The following is a 19355-nucleotide window of genomic DNA, read 5'->3' as shown; positions in this document are numbered from 1 at the left end:
AACTCTGCGGGGCCTTTTTATTGTTGCGTATTTAATGTTTATAAGTGTCACGTTCCTCTAGTTAGCCACGAGCCATGAGGAACGCCGCGGGGAATGCCCGCTGGCATGCGCAGCCCCGGAGCTGCAGCGCGGGGCACCATGGGGATCGTAGTCCCCGCGAGCGGGGCGGGGCTCCCGCGCTAAGCGCGCGCTGCTTGAAAGCCCCGGGCGGCCGCCACGCGCCGCGGCTGCGTTGAGCCGGGCCGGAGGAGCCGCGACTGCCCCGGCGAGGTGCGGGCGGGACAGGCCGGCTCTCCGCGTCCCTCGCCCCCCGTCCCTCTCTCGCCCCACTCTCTGGGCAGCTCGCCGGCCCGCAGCGAGGTACAGCCGGCACTGTCGCGTGGGGAGGCGGCCCCGGGCGGGATGCGTGGGGACAGCCGCAGGAGCTCCTGGTGGCCCTGGCGCGGCCCAGCGGGCCGTGTGTGAGCTGAGCTGACCGAGCGAGATCGAGAGCGACCATCGAGAGCACAGAGCACTCGGCTCTGGGTTGGCTCCTTTGTTTGTTTCCCCGCTCGGCGGCATCATGGGGATCCAGGGCCTGCTGCAGTTCATCAAGGAGGCTGCCGAGCCTTCCCACGTGAAGAAATACAAGGGAATGACGGTAGCTGTGGACACCTACTGCTGGCTGCACAAAGGCGCCTATGCTTGTGCTGAGAAGCTGGCCCGGGGAGAGCCCACGGATTTGTAAGTCTGTCTTATGTTTAACTCTCGGCCCTTTTACAAACTGAAGTTTTGCCAACGTGGTGTTTCTTGGACTAAAAACTAAGTTACGGGAGTTTCGCTTCTTGCTGTGGATTCTGAATTCTGAGCTGAACTCTTTAGAAATGGAAATTTTTGCCGATAAATATACAGCTTTCCAGCTGTGCAAAATAAAAAAAAAAAAAAGTATATATTGGGGAAAAAACTCTCAAAATATTTTTTCTTTTGTTAGAATACCCAAGACTGTATTAGTTAGGTTTTTTTCCCCTGCCTGAATCCCTCTCAATTATAATACATTTTCTCTGATGAAATTTTGTACGTGCAATACTTTGATTTCAAATTTAATATTATTTTCAGGCACCTTTTTTTTGTATACAAGGAGACTTTGTAAATACTTCTGTGATAAAGGTTGTAATGATGCCAAGGAATTTTGAGAGACGTGTTGTGCTCTGAGTAAGGTACAAAATTTTTTGCTGAACGTACTAGGCTTTTAGTTAAAGTAGTTTTTCTAAAACACGTTTACACAGTTATGTTTTTAGGAAGGGAAATGAACAAAAGTTGTGGTCATATTTCAGATTTACCTCCTCACCTTAGATCAGGTTTGCATTTCTTGCCCATCTCTGGAAATGTGGCTTGAACTCTTGTTTTAGATTGGACATAGGTAAGGCTGGAAGGGGCCACAGGATGTCATCTCCTGCAGGCTCCCTTAGAGAACATTACTGGGATTGTGTCCACATGGCTTTCCAATATCTCCAGAGAAGGCAGAGACTTGAAAACCTCTCTGGCCAACCTGTTTCCGTGCTTGGTTACTTGCACAGCAAGGAGGTTCCACTTATATTCTAGTGGGATTCCCGTGGTTTGGTTTCTGCCTGCTGCCTCTTGTCCTCTTGCTTGGCACCACCCAGGGGCCCTCGGATCCATCAAATATTTGATTTGAGGCAAGAGAGAGTTGGTGCTTTGCCAATGGATTCAAATATTTACTGCTGCTTATGTTAATTTGAAGAACTGTGGAGTTTCAATCCAACCCTGCCTTCAAGGTAGCGGAGGTTCCTCAGAGTCCTGAGAATAGGGTACGCTTCAGCTGAGATAAAAATTGACTGTCGGGAGAAATAGTCATAGGAGACTTTGGAATGGTTGAATTTGAATACATCAGTACTTTATGGGCAAATCTTGTTTCCATGTACATATAATCCTAGACTGGCACCTTAACTATAGTGTAGACCCCTTTCATACTTTAGAAATCATCTGGATGAAGGTATTATATAGCTACAGTGCTATTTGCTCCCATCTTTCAATAATCATAGTTATTTTTCTGTATTTTCTGTTCTAAATCTAGTTTCTTCAGTGCTCATATCCTTGCATTCTAAAGGCTTCTAAATCCCACTCTTCTTTACTCCCTTCTGTTGATGGGGTTGCTCTTGCTGTTTTAAACAGTGCTCTTAAAATTAAAAAAATTGATTTTTTTTCCTTTGGGCATCAGATCTACAATGTGTTTGCTTAGTATTTACAGCAATTATTAGATTCTAGTTCTGTGCTGCTGATAAAATGATCTCATGCAGATCTGTAGAAATAACGGGTAAGAAGATGAGAGGTCCCAGGGGATAAATAACATCTGTAACACCCAACAAATATGTTTTCAAGGGATGCATTTGAAGGCAGTGGATGGTTGCCTCCTGAGACATACACCATCTTCCCAGTTAGTACAGAACGGGAACTTTTCTGTCTTCTGGAATGTTTTCAGTGCTGTGCCTGTATTTTTAGTATGGGAAGTTATGTTTGTAGGCCTTGGCCATAGGATATATATCCATTATCTGGAGGGAAGAGTGGATAGTTCTACAAGGAGAGATTAAATAATCCCATCACTTCCAACTCTAGAAAAGTGCTTTTAGTCTGCCTTTCTGGGGAAAGGTCATTTACTGTGCTTGTCTGCTTCCTGTTTCCCTGGCCATTGCGAATGAGTTGCTTGCTGAAAGTAAAAAGACAATCCATATTTGAACTGGTCAAGTTTTTGTCAGTATTGAATCCTAATGTAGCAAAATCAACTGAATTATACTCGAATTCTTATTTAATTTTGTCTGGAAGAGAGGAGCAGTCAGCCCAGTTCTGAACTGGGAGGTGGATTGTTTCTCTTGGTAAAAAATCAACCAAACTGCATTCAAGTGTTCTTAGTTTTTTGTGATTCTGGGGGAATGTACAGCCTGTTAGGATTTTTGAACAATAGTTAGTCCTAAGCTTACGGTTTTCCTTTCCTGTAATTGGAAAATGTGTAATAGACTTGTGATTAACAATAAAGTTTATCTCTCTTTTCTTACTTTTTTATTGTTGATACAGTTATGTAGCTTTCTGTATGAAACATGTTCATATGCTCCTCTCATTTGGAATTAAACCAATTTTGGTATTTGATGGATGTACCCTACCCTCTAAGAAGGAAGTGGAAAAGGCACGACGAGAGTAAGTACCGAACTGTATTGATTTGCAAGCAAAGCAGTTTTATCACTGCAGTAAAAATCAAAAACCCTCCACCTTCAGCTAGGAAGTAAGTTCTGGTAAACCCTCCTGCAATGTAGTGTGATATTTTTTAATTTACATCTAAAATCATACAAACTTCTTAGAGGTTTTATTCCAAAAATAGAGATGCACTTCATAAATGAAAGCCATTTTATGAAGGAAGGAAGTAAGCCTTTGAGCAGTAGTTCCTGTCATGTATCATAGGCTTTTAGTTTACCCACACTTGTGATCTCTGAACAAAAATATTTTTTCCCAATTTAATTTTATTTCAAAATAATACCCCTTTCCTCATCTTTATCTACAACTAAAAACATAAAGTTGCTTCAAATTTGGATTCAGGTCCCTATAAATGGGACTTTTCACTGCAGCTATGAGAATTTTTCAGTAGTGGTTGTAATTTATGAAGTCTCATGAGACACGTGCTTTCTTCAGCGTGAAGTGAACAATTTCCGATTTATGAAATTAGGTAAATTAGGTTTTCTGTCCTCTAAATCAATAACTATCTAGTGTCAGATACTCCCAACTCCCATTAAATCTATTTTACTGCAAGCTGAGCGGGTGCATTTCTTATTTTACACTGCCGATTTCAGTTCCTATTTGTCACTGTTTTCTGAGAAAATATTATCAATTCCAACGTTCAAATCTAGTTGTCCTTGTCAATGCAATGACCTAGTTATTCTTTTGTTTTAAAAAATTATGCAGTGGCTCACATTTGGAAGGTGTTGCAATTTTTTCCCCTTTCTTACCTATATCTTAGTCCTTTCTGCTGTTTGTTCTTTCAAGTGAAAAATAATCTGAGATTGGTGGTATTTTTGTCTTTCGTTTAGGAGGCGTCAAGCCAGTCTTCTGAAGGGAAAACAACTGTTGCAGGAAGGGAGACTGTCAGAGGCTAGAGAATGCTTTGGGCGAAGTGTAAATATTACCCATGCTATGGCTCATGAAGTTATTAAAGTAAGTTATCAACATTATTGATAATGCCAGTTGAAAAGAAATCTCTGCAATAGGTAGCATATCCTACTCTTCATTTTTGTGGCTACATCACTATCTCTTCTATATAGAAAATTATTCCCACCTGCTTGGTCTGTAATTGTCCTGCATGTTTTGGATTGTGTTAGGCACAATTAACAAGCTTGAAGTTTATTATGGCTATTTGTATAAATAATAATGATGTGTCAAACAAAACACATCTCTTCCTACCACTATGAACTGAATTTGATAACACCTGTTTTTCTTTTGCAGCACCAAAAAAATCAAATTTTTTTGCATTTTTCCTTGTTGAATTTCTGAGCATAGACTACAGAAAAAAAAATTTGGCTGATTAAAAGTTGTCATAGTAGTTTTTTGCTATACTTTCAATGCAATCATAGGGTCTCCATCAAAAACTATTACGTTTGTTCTAGTACTGTTCTCCTTTGTCCAGAATATAACTTGCATGAGTTCAAAGCTGTCACCTGTGGTCAGATGCAGTAGTGTTATAGGAAAGGTTGTTTTTGTAAACCAGTGTATATAGATCTAAACTGCTTTAAAGTGGAGGTTTTGACTATGAACTATTGGACTCTTACTGGGGGCAGGATGGGAATGGGATTAAAAGGTCATGGTTTTGGCTTTTGAATGTAGAGTTTTTATGCTTTCAGATCTCTTAAGGTAATTACTGAAAATTAATGCAAAGTACTTGTATGCTTCTCATTTATGTGCAGGCTGCACGAGCCCAGGGAGTTGATTGTATTGTTGCTCCTTATGAAGCTGATGCTCAGCTGGCTTATCTTAATAAGATTGGCATGGTTCAAGCTATAATTACAGAAGACTCTGATCTTTTAGCTTTTGGATGTAAAAAGGTATGGAAGAAAATGCTAATAACCTTTACCTCTTGCTGATATCTGAGAAACAGAGTTTGAAGTTGCCAAATCTGTTTGATGTATGCATTAACTCTTCTACAGCAAATGTGGGAAACAGAAGAGATGAGAATAGTACTTTGCCTCTCTTTGTTTCCACGAAGTGCAATGAACCACCTTATATGGGTGAAAATTATTGTTTTCACTTCCTCTTAATTTTCAGGTGTTTCTGAAAATTGACAAGTTTGGAAATGGACTAGAGATAGATCAGGCTCGACTAGGAAACTGCAAACAGCTTGGAAATGTATTTACAGAAGAGAAATTCCGCTACATGTGTATTCTTTCTGGTTGTGACTACCTCCCTTCAATTCATGGAATTGGGTTAGCTAAAGCATGCAAGTTACTAAAATTAGCCAACAATCCAGATATTATAAAGGTAAACTCAGTTTTGCTTTATGTTTCATTTTTTGGCAGCCTATATCAGTATATATGAAATTTAACACTGAACAGAAAATATGAAGCGTTCTTGTCTTCCTCCATTTTGAGGAGAATACTAAAAAGTATTTTTACCTGTTCTTAAAAAAGATGCTGTCCTAAACTTACTCAAGTGTTGAAGCTGATATATTTATAAGAAAAAAAAAACAAAGTAAACTTAGGTAAAGAATTGTTTCAATCCTTCAAGGGTGTATTTTGTTTGAAGGGAAACTTAATTTTTTGTAAGACTTTGATATTTTCCCCCCTCCCCCATTACTGCTTTCTTCTGCTCTGCAGATTAGTTATTAGAACTGCTCAATGAACTGTAACTTCTGTATAAGAACAGATTTATCTGTGTGCGGGAGGGGCAGAGATTGGGAATCATATTTCTTGACATACGTATGGATATGGACATTTCTATATTAAAAACAGTATGGAAGAAAAGTGTGATATGATGCAAAACAAATTAATATAGGGTGGTTTTTTTCTAATCCAATGTATGAAATTAAAACAAATCTTGTATTAGGAAGTACAGAGGCTAAGAGGGTGGAAATAACTACTTCTGTATGGGTAGTCACGTAGTAGTGAGGTTGATAGCTAATAAGAATACCTCATGGGTATGTCCCGGAGGCAGGTAAATCTAATCCATAAAAGCATTTTAATATGCAGTTGAATTAATTTAGTGTGTTATCTTTCTTAAATTACTCGTGTGTTTTAGTGTATTTTATCTTTCTCTCTCATAGACAAAGAACTATGATTTTTTATTTTAAAATGTTTTGTATCATATAGAGCGGGCATCAAAGTAACTGGTTTTGCTTTTGAGGAAGTAAAAGAGGAACATTGAACTTTTCCTATGCAAATCATTATTTGCTTTAATGTATCTCTGAGCAAAATTCCAGGGTTTATTCTGGTTAGTTTTGCTTTTTTTTTCCATTTTAAGAGCACCCATATATTGCTTATATGTCCTGATAATATGAATGATAAAAATGTGATGTGCGTTAGTTTAAATAAATACACCTTAAGGACATGTTTTTTTCTGATCACATTTTGTATTGATTTATTTATTGAAGGAGATATAAAAATTGAATTGTGTTATTTATGTAATTGTAGACAATTTGAGTGGGAAAATAATGTATGAAGTTCTATTTTATTTCCTTCCCCTATTTAAGTTGAATCTGCTTGTTGCAGTAGGACACTGATTCTACATTTAATTACAAGAAAAGATAATTAATATTTGAAATGCATTTAACCTTTCACATAACCTGTTAAAATGAAACAGTTGAGTAATTTTTTTTTCACAGGTTATTAAGAAAATGGGGCAGTACTTGAAGATGAATGTAACGGTACCAGAAGAATACATACAGGGTTTTACACGAGCTAATAATACATTCCTGTACCAGTTAGTTTTTGATCCTGTCAACAGAAAATTAGTTCCTCTGAATGCATATGGAGATGATATTGATCCAGAAACACTGACTTATGCAGGACGGTATCCTTTGTGTTGAAAGGGCAGAATGGGGAAAGAATTGTGAGCTGATATGGTATCTTACAATTTTCATTGCATCTATGGTGTACTTAGATTTTTTTTTTTTGTCACATCCCTGCTTTGATTCAAGTCTGGCTTTTCTACAGTCTTAAACTTTTGTGGGAGTTTTCTTCTTTTCTCCTTTGCTCTGATTTTAATCAATTTTTTTTAAGTGCAGGGAGTAACTAAATGACCTATTATTGATACAGGCAGAAGTTATTGATCTGGTGTTTTCTTTAGGAAAAAAAATGTTTAATACAGTTTAAATATAAACTGACTGCTTTGTGGCTGTCTTGAATTTCTGCCTGTGTTGCGTTATAATTTCTTCCAGTTTAATTTTTGCAGTTTGTGCTCAACTCAGTCTCTAATCTTAGCATTTCCTGTTTTACCAGATCCCTCTTGCTATAGAAAAGGTAGCATTTTGTCACATTTGTGCAGTGTAAATTTCAACATGTAAGATTAAGAAAATAAAGGAAGAGAGGGAACTGTTAAAGTAGTTACTGGCTCTGTATGTTCAAGCCATCTGATCTGTGGCATTTGCAGAAATTAGGAAGGAGATAGTTACAGCCTCTCTTGCTGATAACTGAAGGATTTAATATTGACTTGCATGATTTGCCAAAGACTGCAGATCTATTACAATTGCTGTTACATCAGATTGAGCCAGGAGTAGTAGTATTAATCCTTTGGGTTAATATTCTAGCCATGCTTTTTGTTGAGAAATGGGAAAGGGACTGTTCTAACTTTCATGGTACAGTTGTTGAAATATGATGTAACATTCAGATATTTTCCTTTACTATGATGGGAACAGACATGTTGGTGATGATACTGCTTTTCAAATTGCTATTGGCAATGTTGATATCAATACAATGGAACAAATTGATAGTTATAACCCTGACACGGCGCAGGTAACATCTCTGTTATGAAGTAGATATTAAGAACTTGATGTGGGTCTGAATGTTAATGGGAAAATGTGATTGAGTGTTATCTACAAATGATTTGTCAGTGAAAGCTATTGTGGTATTACAGAAACTGTGTGCTCCCACACACATAATTCTCATTTTTTTAAAGGTAAAGTTTTATTTTTCATGGTGTTTAATATCTGTTTTACTTTCAGACTTATTTGCTAAGTCCTTAAATCTATTTACAGAAGTAACTGGTTTAAAGAGAAAATTCTCAGTCTTGGATGTCTTTCAAGAATAATCCTCAATTGTTTCCTGACCAGAAATAAATTTTAAACTTTAAATTTGGTCTGAGATGAGCAGTTAGTCATTTGTGCAATATTAAAATGAAGACATCATGGGAGCACAACAAAAAGTAGGAAAAGCATGAGAATTGTGGGAACAAAAAAAAAGTTTTTGTAGACTATGTCACTAGATGTACAAATGTCAATATTTCCTTCCTTGAATGCTGAGTCAGGAAGTCATATGTAGAAGGCAAAATTATAAAGCTGTGTCTTGGTTTTTAATTGGTTTTTGTAGCCTATGCAGCAAAGAAGTTGTGGCTGGAATGACCGACGTGATAATCATGTCAATAGTATTTGGAGCAGAGAATACAAGTTTGGCCCCACTGAAGATCCTGCTTCTCCTAAAATACACTTCCCAGAGAAACCATTAACCAAAGGCATGGAGAAATTAATTAGTGTTAAAGGACTAAAGCTTGCAGGCAAAGAGCTCTTGTCAAAAAGGCCAAGGAGTGGTATGTTTATATTAAATAAGTATATGAACAACAGTAGAAGGCTGTGGGAAAAGAAAGGATTTTATCTTGTACTTTATGGTATGAGGCTTTAGAGGCTTAACCCTTGAATGTTATTGTCTGTATTCTGTTTGCAACAAGCTACAAGACTAACAAGCCATAATATTAAAGCCTAGGTGATGATTAAGGGTGACAGCAAACTTTCAACAGGACTTGATCTTCATGTTTTTTTGGTTTGCTATAAAACTCTGGTCGTTTCAGCTTCAGGCTATGTTTAATACAAGCTGTGTTTTGATATAGTTTTGGTTTTAATTTCTATCTTAAAATGGCTTGTGAAGAAGTTAAAACAGCCTGTTTTTCCTAGCATTGATATTAGGCCAGACTGAAAACATAAAGAATGTTTCCTGTGCTCAGACTGTGTTGCATCTGTCCCCTGTATAGGTGCTCTTTATGCCAGATTTTTCACTTTCTCTAGTGCATCTGTGTTATCTCCTCTTCTATGCCACCTGAGTTATATGTGCTCAGAAAAACTGTAGGCTTGTAATAGAAGAGGCACTTTTTGTTCCTGTTGTGCTTTATATTAACTGTTTTCCACTGCTTCCTTTGCTTTCTGATTATACTGCTGGAGCTTTCTGTTTTTCATTTGTTAGACCTGGTATCTTCCTATTCCCTCGCTTTCAAAGTCTGTAGGTAGTTATAGCAACCTGCCTCTAAATCAAATGTAGTTGCATTGTAGTTGTTCTGCCTTCACTCCATCTGCCTGAGTTAATTTTAAGGCAATGTACTAGAAAGCAATGGCATTAAAGACATCTAAGCTCTATTATCTTACCAGACCTTACTAATATTTTTAAGCCTGTGAGAGTAAATATGTAATATTTAGCTATCTCATAACTGGTTAATTGTAGAATGTGTTTCTACGGTGATGCTTAAATTGTCTTTAGGTTCAGAAGAAGTCTCAGATGGAGATCTGTTGAAGCAATATTCATTTTCAAAAACAAAAAGACTCAAGAAGGAGAATGATAATGATGATCAAGCACAAAAGAGTGTGTCAGCAATACAAAGCCTTGATTCTCCAGGAATTTCCATCACTCAAGAAAGCTCTAATTCCCTACCCAGAGTTAGAAATAAATTTGCTTCATTTTTACAAAGGAAAAATAAAGAGAAGGATGCTGTAATTGTTCCAGGAACAAGAAGCAGGTATGCTTATGTCACATGTTTTTATAAGTAGCATAATACTATTTGATGTCCTGGTTGCTAAAATGGCCTGAATACTGAAAATAGGAAAAATGCTACCTCAAACTTTTTATGCAACTGTATTGCATCTCAGCTGAGATGGTGGATCCTTTGTGCTAGGCATGCTGTCTTTTGGGAGACAGATAATGCTGATTTTTTTACTGCTGAAGTGAAGACTGAGACTATTCATAGAATGGCTTGGTTTGGAGTGGACCTTAAAATCATCTCATTCCAACCCCTCTGACATTGTCAGGACACCTTTTTCTAGACCAAGCTGCTCAGAGATCTATCCAACCTGATCTTGAGCACTTCCAGGGATGAGGCATCTGCAATTTCTCTGGGCAACCTGTTCCAGTGCACCACCACACTTAGATTCACCACAAGGTGAAGAATTTCTTCCCAGTATCTAGTTTCAGCGTCCTTCAACTTAAAATCATTCCCTCTTGTCCTGTCACTATATGCCTTTGTGAAAAGTCCCTCTCCAGCTCTCCTTTAGGCTCCCCTGTAGGTACTGCAAGGTGTTATAAGGTCTTCCTGGAACCTTTTACTCTCTAGGCTGAACAGCCTAGAAAAGAAAAGTTTTCTCAGTTTTTCTTTGTAGGAGAAGTGCTCCGGCTCTGTGATCAATTTGGTGGCTCTCAAGAAAATATTTAATATCTCTGGGTATCAAAATTACTTAGGAATTGGCTGGGGTCTTTTTTCCAGGTAAAGGACATGTGATGTATCTCAAAAAAACAAGGATACCTACTTTTGGCAAATAGATAAGCAGTCAGTGAATTCATGGACTTAAGTTGATGGGGCTTTTTGTTTATTTCAGTAAAGCCAAACCTGGTCATACTCAAGGACAAGTATCTATTCTTATCCCATCCCATTCAGCTGACACTACTGATCTCTGCAGCATCACTTTAAGGACAGGGACTTGGTTAGGTTTGGTTTTTTTTCATTTAATCCCATTTGGTCATGTCTACTTGAATTTGTTTTACAAAACATAATCACAATTAGGTCTATTGTTGTGTAATTTTTATCTTAAATAATCTGAACATTTTTGAGCAGCGCAATTTTACAGAGCACTCTTAATACCTTAGTTTTAAAGCACACCTTTCTGAGCTGAAAGTTTTGGAAAGTTTTTTTATTGCATGAAAAATTAAGAGTTGTCACTGATGATAGGTTCTTCCCTAAATCTGTGCTCAGTATTCTCAGGAACTGCTGCTATAGCATAGAAAAAAGTAGTAACGTTCTATTGTCTTTGATGAATGGTGCTGAAGTATTTTACTACTAGCTTTATCATTAATTAATATATTCTTAAATTTTGTAGGCTTTCTAGATGTTTCTCATTCAGGTGAACAATCTTCTTAGCATGTCTGTCAAAGAATGCCATTTTTACAGATGCTTTTTCCTGCTGGTTTTTTGTTGTTGTTGTTTTTTGGGGTTTTTTTTTGTTAAATGTCTCCCTGAGGGACTTTTCCTGTTGCCAAAATAATTTGTCTGCAAGTATACCTTGAAAATAAAATTGATGGATAGAGACAATGATGCAAATGAATATGTCATCAACAAGAACTTTCTTCTGCCTTGCTTTCACCTTTTTCTTTTTTCTTTTTTAGGTTTTTCTGCAATGATGCAGTTATGTTTGACAGTAGAGCAAAAAAGGAAGATAGTGCTCTGACTCAGGATGCTGAGCAGGATTGCCAGAAACAGGAAGTACAACATGTAGCTGAAGATGTTTCTAGGTTTTCAGAAACTGAACAGTCATCACGGACTGCCTTTACACCTCCTGGAGAAATGCAGAAAAGTTGTTCCCAGCAGTTTAGCAGCCTCAAAAGTAACTCAGGAAATCTTGGTCTATCTCATACTGTGTTTTCACAGCAGTTTCACCAACAGAGAAACAACTGCATTGTATCTCAGGAAGATCAGATTAATGCAGCAGTGTGTGATGAGTCGGAGGAAGAATCCTCCCCCTTAATAGAACTGGAACAGTCATCACAGTCTCATGGGTCTTGTGAGCCAACAGAATGCAGTTTGGAGTCTTCAGAAATCCTGCAAGTGTACAACAACAGCTTAGGTGCAAAAGTAAGAAAATTAGACATTGTTTCAGCATTTGTTTTCACTTTAAATTATAAAAGAAATTATTCAGTGAAGTCTCCTTTTCAGAATGGTGCCCTACAGATGATGTAGCTTGTGCTAACAAAACTTATCTCTAAACAGAATCACAGAATGGTCATATTCTTGTCAATGCTTAACATAATTGTACAGAATGGATTGACATACTAGCTTAAATAAAATCTGTTCTCTGGTTTTAGTTTGTTTTGAGTCTTTCTGCTGCTATCCCTTCAGTGCCACATAAAAACAGCTGGTAGGCAACCTTTTGTTCTCTGCTTTAGTCTGAAGTGCTTTCAGGAGCATATGCATGCCTTTATAGTGTTGCTTGCTAAAAGCCAGGCTTTTGTATAAGTTCTTAGAACTGCTGAAAACATTGTAGCTAAAAGTATATACATATAGATATGGAAGCATATATTGTGTTTACAAAAAGACAACCTGTTTTAAAACCAGATCAATTTTCTCTTGAAGGAATCTGATTCTAGTTCAAAACCGAATGATGATCAATGTTCTCTGTCCGTGCTATTTTCTGCTGTTCCAACTAACAAAAAAACTACAATCATAAAGACCAAGGTAAGATTTCTTTTAATTTTATGAGCTTTACTAAACTCTGAAAATCAGTTTCTACTAGTTCATTTTAGAACTTGCAATGAAAAACTTCAGCAATGCAAATGTTGACAAGACAAAGCTTTATTCTTGTTCATCTACCCTGGAGCTGGGGTGAAATATAGCTACCTATAATTGATAACAGAGTTGCAACTTGTTGGGGGATTTTAAACACTTCAGTGTAAAGTAAGCCAAGGTAAGGCAAGAAAATCCATTTCAGGTTTTATGATATAAATTGCAGTAATGTTCACAGTCCAGATACAGTCACAAGATGCAACTGTAATTTGACTTCTCTGTGTTTGCTTGTTATGTGTAAGAATAAACGTATGTTCCTTGTCTGTGGAACATTTCTAAGAGCTTAATATATTTGTCTGGTAATAACTTCTAAGACTTTAACATCTCTGACTCCTTAGGTGTTGTCAGTAGAATTGGCCAAAAGATGTAAGAGGCAGATGTTTGCTATGTATGCCCCCTAATAAGTTTTCGTGTAGACAGACTAAAAATCACTAGCTTCTCTGCTGGACAAGATTGTGTGTTTTGTAAAATAGGGACATCTTGTGGTTATTGTTAGAAACTTACTTGTAAAGGAGCAAGTTACATTTGTGTTTTGGAACATTAACGGTTTTCCTGCTTTTCCTCAACAAGACTGAGCAAGGAAATCGTCCTGGCGTTCAGAATTTCTATTACTTTGGTTTTAAGGCTGTATTTAGTATGTTTTACATTATTTTGCTCACCTTAGGTGAGGTGTATTGGGAGAATGAATATATTAAATATAGGGGGATCACATTATGGAAGTACTGATGTAATATAAGCATCACATAAAAACAAAATTTCAGCATGCTTGGAGCCCTTCAGAAAACAAAAACTACTGAAAATCTGTGAGGACAATTGGGTTAGTTTAAAGTAAGTGGCTAGTAGGAGGATTTCCACCACTTATTTCCATGGCCATGAATTCTCTCTTCTTCTGCTATGTGCTGGGAATAATATTTATAAAGAATTACATCAGAAAACTGGCTTGGCCAAAAAGTAACCTGACAACAACAACCAAAAGGTCAGTCATGTTGTAACTTGGGCCCACCTAGACTCTTGGACTCCTGTGAGGTGTCACACCAGTAAGACCATGGGAGAGCCAAGGCAGAGATAAGGAGCACCACTTTTGGCTCGGTTTTCTCTTACAATTTATTAAAATCTTATTAGGATGTTTGTTAGGATCCTGCAAGTGTAAAAAAAGAGAAGTATGTGCTGGTGTTAAAAACAGCAGAAGATACCAAAGGGGAAAATGAGTTCCAGATTTAGGGAAGAAGCAGTTAATCACATAATGCATAATTTATTCTGATTTTGGTAAGCTCAATATCAGCTATGTAGGTTTACTTAGAGAAATTTAATAACTGGGGGAGGCAATCTGAAAAGTTTGTCAGCTCTTGTAGTAGTTCCAATCCAAAATATGAAGTGCTACCTATTCAATTCTAATATCCAAACCAGTAGAAGCTTTTTACTAAAAAAAAGTCTATGTGATACAGAGCTCCCTAAGACCTCAAGCTTTTTCCTATGATGATATTTCAGCTGTGCTTTTTACTGCAAATTATTTTTCACAATTGCTGTGAGCTCAGCAAAGAGTCTAATACTGATGATAGAAAAGAGCACTTGCTCTGGCTTTAAATTTCTTAGCCTACTTTTGGGTTAGCTAAATTAAGTTCTAACTCAGATGTAATTTAGTACTACAGGGATACATAGGATTTAGGTACCTTCATATGCTGCAAAAAGACCAAGGTGATAGATAAAAAGCAAAATTACTATAAAGCAGGCAGTTTTAAGATTTTATTTTATTCTTCCTAGTATTCTTGTTCCAATTTTTAGCTTACATTCTAAACACTTTTTTTTCCTCCTCCGAATACCAAGATCTGCTTAATATATTTACGTAGAAACAATGCAATTTCAATAATATAATCATAGAATCATTAAGGTTGGAAAAGATCTTTGCAGGCAAGTCTAGCTGTCAACCCAGCACTACCATGTTTACCATTGAACTGTATCCTGAAATGCCATATCCACACAATTTTTGAACACTTCTAAGAATTGTGATCCTGCCACTTCTCTGGGCAGCCTGTTCCAATGCTTAAACAACCCTTTGCAGGAAGAAATTTTTCTTAATATCCAGTCTAAATCCCCCTGTTGCAACTTGAGGCCATTTCCTCATGTCCTATTAGTAGTTGTCTGGAAGAAGAGGCCAACCCCCACCTGGCTACACCTTCCTGAGTGATGAGGTTGCCCCGAGCCTCCTTTTCTCCAGGCTAAACACTCCCATCTCCCTCAGCTGCTGATCATCAGATGGTGCTCCAGACCGTTCACCAGCTCTGTTGCCTGTCTCTGGACTCATTCTAGTGCCTCAATGTCTTTCTTGTAGATGCAGACCAGAACTGAGCACAGTATTTGAGGTGAAAAAAAAAAAAAACAAAAAAAAAAACAAATGTGTGTGGTGGGGGGATGGCAAAATGCCATGATGTTTCAGAAAGAATTAAGCTATGAATTCTCTTTGAAGAAAAGGCTGCTGAGAGGTTCCAATTTAAATCTGGTTGTATTTAAGAGAGAGATTCTGGCCAAGCACAGCTTTTCTGAGCTCCTGGTATAGAAATTGAATACGAAGCTCCAGCTAGAGGTCTAATGATCCTTGGGGTCATTGTACTGTTACCTGTGCTCTTGCTTATGGCTCCATCCTTATGAAATCTGGGTGAAACTTGCAGGGAGTGATACCAGAGAGTTGATGCTCTTAAAATTCTAAAAGATGGCATTACATGAGAGCACAACAAATAGTCTCCAAACAGATGAAAAAGTAACTATTCGGTAGGTTTTAAAAACTGAATTCAAAAGAAATGAGTATTTACTACCTTAATATGAAGACTTAGGGAAGTGGGTTTGCCAATTCTTACAGCTGCAGTATGACTTGTGTTTGAGATGCCATTTTTTAGGTTGTAGACTATCTAAATATACTTTGTTGTGTCATTTCAGATTGCATTATCTCAACACAATGCAAAACACTTTATTTCTTTGATTATAAGCTTTGCAGCATATCTGTTGCTTGCAGGTTGTCAATTTAACCATGTGTACTGCAATATGAAAATCCCACAGGTTCCTGGATTACGTAAGTCCAGTAATATAAGGTCACATATGGTAACAAAGCTCAAGCCACTGATGCCAGCTAAAGTAAGTGGACTAAGCAGGAAACTGTCACCTGTGCAGAAGAGAAAGGACTGTGATACTGAAAATAAGCTGGGGCTGCAATCCACTATTGGGGAACTCTGGAAAAGCTTCCAATTTAAAAGGTGAGTTGCTTTAACCCCTTAGTACACTGCATGTTTTTTTTCCCAAAGAAACAATTTTCAAAGCTGACTCTATACATGTTCTCCATACAATTCAGTAAGGATAAGAGTGCAAGATTAGATATTTTCTACATAGGATTTATAACTTCCTAAGTTTGATGTAAACATGAAGCATGGTTTCTGGTAAATATGTTTTTATAATTAGTTTCTTCTTTCTAACCAGGAAAAACTCTAGCTAAAATTCACTTACTGAATTTTATTAATAATTGCATTTAGTTTACCATAATTGATATGAAAATCATTGCCATTGTTTGCCATCAAACACCAAAAATCATTTATTGACCTTAATGCAAAAGCTGCGTTAAAGTTGCTAAATTTAATTGAGTACAAGACTGCTTCTATTTAACTCTGTCCCTCACATTTGGAAATGGCTGATTGTAAGAAGTATTCTGCTTTCAAGATGGCAGTGAACTGATGGAATAGTTCTGTTAGCAAGAGTATCTGGTTACAAGAGACATTCTTGCACATTATAAAATTCTCTTGCTTTTCCTTGTGGAGATGACTTTTCTAACTTGAAGTTTCTGTAAATAACTTCAGGGTTTGAATTTGAAGGGCAACTATTATTTTTAAAAAGTACAACAGAACTGATTTACACTATCTCCATGGGCTCAGATAAAAACTCCTGGTGGCAAAGTTTTCCTATCTTTAAGTAGCAATCTCAACTTTGAGTAAATTAGTTTTATTTAAATAAAATTATTTTCACTAACTTGAAACCAAATGTAAGTAGGACAAAAGTATTCTTTGCACTGAGTAGTATATGTTGATATTGGTGAGCATGTGTTAATTCAAATTAATGTATTTTAGTAAGTTTGGGCCTTAGGGTAGGTTGTTACAAACATACAACTGTTTTCTGTTTAAAAAGTATGACTTAAGGTATTTACATTTTTAGAAATCTTACTTTTTATTATCTTCCTTATGGGGTGTAAGAATGATTGACAGAGTCAAGGAGGAAGTGAAAGTGTTTTTGTGTTTATTGCTTGACCTCTATTTGGGGATGTCTGACCAGGGTTGCTCACGGGGAGAAAATTCATAAATTTGGATTTATCAGAAAACAGGCAAATAGACCAGTGTGAGCCTAGGTGGCTCTCTCTGCTGACGGTTGCAAGACTTGGCTCCCACCATGCACATTTTATCCATCTTGTTTTGGTTGGTTTGTAACCTCTGGGTGTTTATACTGGGGATATATATTTTTCTGTTACTTCTATGTAAGCAATAATTTATTAGCTTTTAGAGGATTTTTTTTTCTTAACACATTTCACAAATTGGGTTTTTTACTGCTAGAACTCACTTAGCTCCTTTTTTTTTTTTCCCTTGATTTTAAGATGTTTCTAAATTAGCCTTATGTTTTAACAGTTGTTACCTTCTGGCAAATACATCATGTGGGACACTAACCTGTTCTGCCCCAATGTAAAGGCTCACAGGAGATATATATAAAACTACACTTATTCAGAACACTTAAATGTTAAGGAAGCATGTACAACCTAAAATAGGATGGGGTACAAGCAGTCTTTCATAAGTAAAGCTAAGAGCTATCATTCTGTCACTTGCAGTGAAGTTGTTCAGTTGTACTAAAATTGAAATTAAAACTTTGCATCAGAAATCTTTAATTTGTACGTTTTCATAGGTGGAGTGTGGGTAGTTAGGTGAGGGGTCTTGCTTTATTTTATATTTTTTTGTTTGTATAGGTATGTTTACTTACATATGTATATATGTTTTATGTTTGTATATTCTTACAGGCCTGTGGTTATAAACACAAAATATCCTAACATTCTTTGGTTTTGTTTTGTCTTTGGTTTTTTTGTGCAGAGAGTATGAAAAACTTCCTTCTTGTAGAAAGTCAGATCCTTTGTCTCCAATCAAAGATAATATACAGCTCACTCCAGAAACAGAAGAGGAAATCTTTAATCATCTGGAACGTAGTCATGTTCAGAGAGCTATATTCCAATGAACTGCATGCTGTTCATGATGGGATGGTTTTTTAATCATTGTCAAAATTTACCTTTTGGATATTTCATCAATATATAAAAGATGCTTTGAAAACTAGCAATGCACTTTAGTCTGACTAATGATTTATCATCTCTTTCATAAAAGTGTGAGTTCAAAAGTACAGTTCTATACTGACTGGAATAAAATAATTCAGATTTCTCTGTTCTCTTATTCAAAGTCCCCATGCTAAATTTTTCTCCAAACACTTTAAGTTGCCCCTGGGCATTTGTATGTCTCACATACAATCCAAGTTTCTACAAGAGCAGCAGAACAAGTTTGTCTTAATTTGTAATAATTAATATTTTTTGCCTCTTTCTTTTTTCCTCTTGAGGCTAATCTGGCTTCACTACAGGTTTAAAAGTGTTGTTAAGTGTGCACGACAGTCTGCAGGATACTTCCAGCAGTCTGATAACTATTTCTTTTCCCTGTAATGTAAGATTTGCTCTCTTGACAGTTGGCTTTCTGTTTGATTCAGTCGTGTTGGTGGTAGGAATAACTGGGGGTCTGCAGAAAGGAATATCACAAACATCTGGTCACCAGATTGTCACATTAATAGAATGCAATCGAGAAAAATATATAATGTATTCTTCTGTTTAACATGTCTGTTTCACGTTTATATTCTTCTCCAACAACAGACACCAAAATGCCAGTCTTCAGAGGTAGGGTTACCAGAATGGCGTTTGTCATCACAAAAGGCCAAGCTTAGTGCTCAACTAGAGGGAAAGGATGCAGAAGACTAGAGTCCTTGCTGTGTTTGACTCAATTACTATGAAATAGTATGATGGGATTTCAGATTTTTTACCCTGCAGATCAGGATTTGAGTCACTGTTAAAGGTATGTTTGAAACTTTCCTATTTTTAGGAATGGATAGTATTTCTGCAGCAGATGAAGGTACAAAACAATATCTTGAGCCTGTAAAATATATATTTTCCATTCCTGAGATTAATGCTTTCCCTCAGCCTTTGAGCTTTTTGCAAGAGTTTCAAGTTTGAAATTACCTATGAGAGGCACAGGCTTTTAGGTAGCGATGCACTTTTCTCTCTAAGAGAATTTCCATCTATGAAACTGAAGTGATCACCTGAATTAAATTACAAAGAAGCTGCTCAAAAGAAGAAATTTATCTCCAAATTTGTGGCATCAGCCCTCTTATTTCTATATTTGTGTTGAAGGTATGGTATACAAGGAATTGAGCAATGATGCTCTAGGACAGGCTTTCTCTCATACGTGCGTGACTAGAAAATCCTTACCCCTGAAAAGCAGTTTTTTTAATGTTGATCTTCAGTGAGAATT

General features: G+C 37.0%; 1 protein-coding gene across 1 annotated transcript; it reads left to right on the top strand.

Moving 5' to 3' along the window:
- The first annotated feature begins 326 nt into the window (after window positions 1-326).
- EXO1 (exonuclease 1) lies at window positions 327-18854 on the top strand. Its single transcript, XM_038132401.1, has 13 exons — window positions 327-723; window positions 3070-3189; window positions 4074-4197; window positions 4944-5081; window positions 5302-5514; window positions 6854-7041; window positions 7886-7982; window positions 8556-8772; window positions 9711-9966; window positions 11604-12069; window positions 12568-12669; window positions 15829-16022; window positions 17886-18854. The coding sequence occupies exons 1-13, from the start codon at window positions 563-565 to the stop codon at window positions 18025-18027; spliced, it is 2418 nt and encodes an 805-aa protein (XP_037988329.1). The 5' UTR covers window positions 327-562; the 3' UTR covers window positions 18028-18854.
- Window positions 18855-19355: the final 501 nt, after the last annotated feature.

The sequence above is a fragment of the Motacilla alba genome, chromosome 3 (assembly GCF_015832195.1).
Source record: "Motacilla alba alba isolate MOTALB_02 chromosome 3, Motacilla_alba_V1.0_pri, whole genome shotgun sequence".
NCBI classification, from domain to species: domain Eukaryota; kingdom Metazoa; phylum Chordata; class Aves; order Passeriformes; family Motacillidae; genus Motacilla; species Motacilla alba.
The sequence above is the reverse complement of the archived record's forward strand: the minus strand, read 5'-3'. Positions and strand labels throughout refer to the sequence as shown.